The following is a 3,796-nucleotide window of genomic DNA, read 5'->3' as shown; positions in this document are numbered from 1 at the left end:
AATAAAAACAAAACATCCTAATTACAATAACTTCTACTACAAAATTAAACATAAAAACTAACAGACTTGAAAGGTGGACTAACAGACTCCAAAAGAAAAATGAAAATGTCTTACTCGAAAGTGGACTAACAAACTCCAAAAGAAACTGAAAATACAGACTAAGACAATAAAATCAGAAATACATGAGTGCCTTAACTGCTGCTCCAGGGGCCCGCGGGACATCGTCTCATCGCGGGCCTATGCGTCATATCTTCTTGGAGGTAAAATAGCTCATCCATGATCTTCCAGACAAAAATCATAACTGAAGCGAAAAACATGGACCTGGTCATGTTCTCGCATTCGTTGCACTTAATCACAATGTAGTCCGCAATCCTCCTAACCCTCTCCTTGATAATACCCTTCTCTTGTAGCAACCGTCTGATCTGCTATGATCTGGCCCCCAAAACTTGTTCGGCTGTATGATTTTGTTCTTGAAGCTGCTGCAGGTCTTTTTCTAGCTGCGACATCAGGGCATAGCAGTGTTCTCTTTCTGCTTTGAAGTCTCTTTCCTGCTTGGTCATTTCGTTCTCAAGGACATTGACCCTTTTCTTCAAACCCAAGATTCCTTTATCATACTTTTCCTTCAGCTGCCGAATGAAATTTTCCCGTCCCTCCGCATTCTTAGCTAACTTTGCTCGAGCCTGTGCTAGTTCAACTTCAGCCCTTTCCAAGTCAAATCCGTAGTCACCTACTTTCTGCCTAAGGTTGTCTACAAGTTTTTTATCCTTTTCACTTCTGGTAGGGTTCTCAGCTGCTATCTTCATCACTTGGATTTAGGCTTGGAGGGCGTCATTTTCTTTGGCTAGCCTTTTCTTTTCACTCTCATTCGCAGCGGCTTGCAAACCATTCTCAAATTGAAGATCTCTGACTTGCTTTTCCAGCTTGCTTATGGTGGCCCTATACTCATTTTCTTTGGCCAGCCAATCCCATCGTTCATGTGATGCTTCAACAAATTCTTGAAGGTGGGGTCTTTTGGCTGGTCTTCCAAACTCAACACTTCTTTTAGACCAAGCAAGGTAACTGGACGAAACTTCACCCTTGGATAAGTCACGCACTCGGGTGTTTGCCGTCAGGTATTGGCACTCACTCCATATCCGGCGGACCACTACTTTATGGAATGGGCCATCAGAACGTATCTTGACTGCATGAATGCTAAGGTCTTCGTCCTTGGGAACTATTTGGCATCTTCCCAGCTGTCTCAAAACCCGGTACGGGTCATAGGGCTGGATACTTCTGAGACCCATCAGGAGGAAGCGAGGACCTGTGGCAGGCATGTATATAATTTCATTAACAGGAAGCCAACCCAACGTCCACTCTATTTTATCAGCAGTTATGGAACGGAAGCAGGATATCCAATCTACGACCCCTTCTGGCATCTTGAACCCATCGACCCTTGTACAAAACTCCTCTATGCAGCTTTTCCCTGTCGACCCATAGTTCATGTACCGAGGACGATGACATAAATTCTCAATCGTCCACATATGTAGCAACAAATTGCACCCTTCAAAAAAATCTACTCCGGCTTTGTAGGCTGTGAGTGCTCGGAATATTTCAGACATTATCATAGGTGCGGGGGTGCTTTTCGCATTATTGATCAGAGTATTGACGACTCCGGCTACCCGTAGATCAATATTCTCATCCTTCTTGGGATACACTAGAAGACCCAGAAATGCTACCATGAAGCCGAAACATCTATGTTCTTCCCATTTTGGTCGGTTCCCTTTGCTACAGGTTCTGCTTTCTGGATTTTCAAACCCTCTTACATGTCCGTACCGCTGGTATATGAAGCGTAGAGTGGAAAACCCAGCCGCCAAATCTGCATACTGGACCCCCTTCTTATTTTTAACAAATCCAGAAACTTGTGAGGGGTGACGGCCCTTGGAACGACCAGGTATTTGTGTCTTAGACCCTCGGTACTCCCGGCATATCCCGCTATCTCTTCCAAAGTGGGTGTGAGTTCAAAGTCCGAAATACAGAACATTGTGAGCTGGATCCCAAAATGTCACCAGTGCTTTGATTATATCTCCCCTGGGCCTGATCTTTAGTAAATCGGTGAGCGCCCCCAAGTAATAGTTGATTGTGTCTCGTCCTTGCCCACCTAAATCCTCCCACCACATATGTAGTTCCAACAAAATCTTAGTCATGACCTTCATTGGTAAATTTTGACTCGTGCTCATTCTGCACATTTAGATTAAGGTGATTTGTATAAAGACAAAGTGAATCTTATTTGAAAAACTGAAAAAGGGTTTATTTTTGGCAAAAAAAAACAAGAAATCAGGGCTACTTTTGCGAATACGGCCCTTCAGCGCTTTGAAATGGAAGTTTTTAGGGCTGTGTTTGCTAAGTGGCCAAAATTGACAAAAACATAATCAGTCACTATTCTTGCAAAAATAGCCTTCCGGCGTCCCGTTGGAAATTCGGCTATTTAGACAAGAACGACATCACCTACTTTATTTACGACAAAATGACGATGCTTCATATATTTTTTTTCCAAAATTTTCAAAAAGCGGGGCTGGGCCCAATGAGGGTTGACTACGTATCCTACATTTGGTGAGAATCAAACCCGCATAGTTCGGCCAGTTTTAACGCTACTGAAAAATATAAACACTTTGAAATGATTTTTCTAAAAATTTTCAGCAGAGTTTCAGGATGTTTTTGGGTACCAGATATTGGGCAACGAATGAAATTCTCTCTCATACCCCGCACTTGGTTTTTCTTTTGGTTTTCCTCACTTAATCTAGAAGCCGGTCAACATGCAATCCAAAATAAATTAAATGCACAGGTAGCACATAAAAAATGCATCAGGTTGGTCTTTTATTTTCGGGTACGCTTGTCTTATACGGACCCAATCCCTGTGTTGAGTCCCCAAAGTCAAATGCACTTGATGCAAACAAGCATTCCTACTAGGGATCCGGCATGAGGCTGAGTTATTCTAAGTTCAAAAACCTGGGTATGTTGTTCTAGAATTGTGTACCCGAGCGAACAACTCGAGCCGGGGGGAGGGGGGTTACGTATCGGGAACCAAAAGGCCATCCAACTTTGTAACTTGTTCGAGCCTCTTTCTAATTAAGGTAAGACACTAACAGAAAAGAAGTCACGCCAGCGTGCACTTCCCCGAAGATGAGAAAAGAAGGGTTTCGTAGCAGTTTATATACAATTCAAATAGTATCAAAGCGGTAAAAAGCAGCATTTAACACATTAGGCCCAAACATGTAATTAAAACGAGATAATAAATAAAGGCAAAATATAACAATTATTCTAAGCTCGAATTCTTGAACTTTGAACCAGAGATTTTGGGTTCAATCCCCAGCAGAGTCGCCAGAGCTGTCACACTTCCTTTTTCTACCTCCAGAAGGGTATATGAGAGTTTTTCCAATTTAAGTGACAATCGAAACAGGATGGTTTATTTAAAATTCAGAGTCGCCACTTGGGATAATTTATGGTATCCCAAGTCACCGATTTAAAATCCCAAATCGAGGAAGATTGACTCTGTTTTACAGTCCGTGAAACGCAAAAATCCGGGTAAGAAATTCTGTTAACCCAGGAGAAGGTGTTAGGCATTCTCGGATTCTGTGGTATTAGCACGGCCGCTCAACTGTTAATATTTGCCTATTTATTTAATTTTAAAACATCTTTGAAACCTATGTGCATTTTATTCCTTTTAAACCGCTTTTAATAATCCAATTGTTATACAACCAATTATTTGATTACACGTTGCGAATCATGTCACGGGAACCATACCCACGATCCATAACAT

At 42.0% G+C, this 3,796-nt stretch overlaps 1 protein-coding gene across 1 annotated transcript; it reads right to left on the bottom strand.

Moving 5' to 3' along the window:
• Positions 1-425: 425 nt before the first annotated feature.
• LOC138887883 (uncharacterized) lies at positions 426-803 on the bottom strand. The gene has a single exon (XM_070169673.1). It carries the CDS (start codon positions 801-803, stop codon positions 426-428), a length of 378 nt encoding a protein of 125 aa, XP_070025774.1.
• Positions 804-3,796: the final 2,993 nt, after the last annotated feature.

The sequence above is a fragment of the Nicotiana sylvestris genome, chromosome 3 (genome assembly GCF_000393655.2).
Source record: "Nicotiana sylvestris chromosome 3, ASM39365v2, whole genome shotgun sequence".
NCBI lineage: Eukaryota > Viridiplantae > Streptophyta > Magnoliopsida > Solanales > Solanaceae > Nicotiana > Nicotiana sylvestris.
Note: the sequence above shows the minus strand (reverse complement) of the source record. Positions and strands in the feature narration are given on the sequence as shown.

Excerpts from the sequence above, each read along its gene's own strand:
- LOC138887883 (XM_070169673.1), bottom strand. The coding sequence starts at position 803 with ATGAAGATAGCAGCTGAGAACCCTACCAGAAGTGAAAAGGATAAAAAA.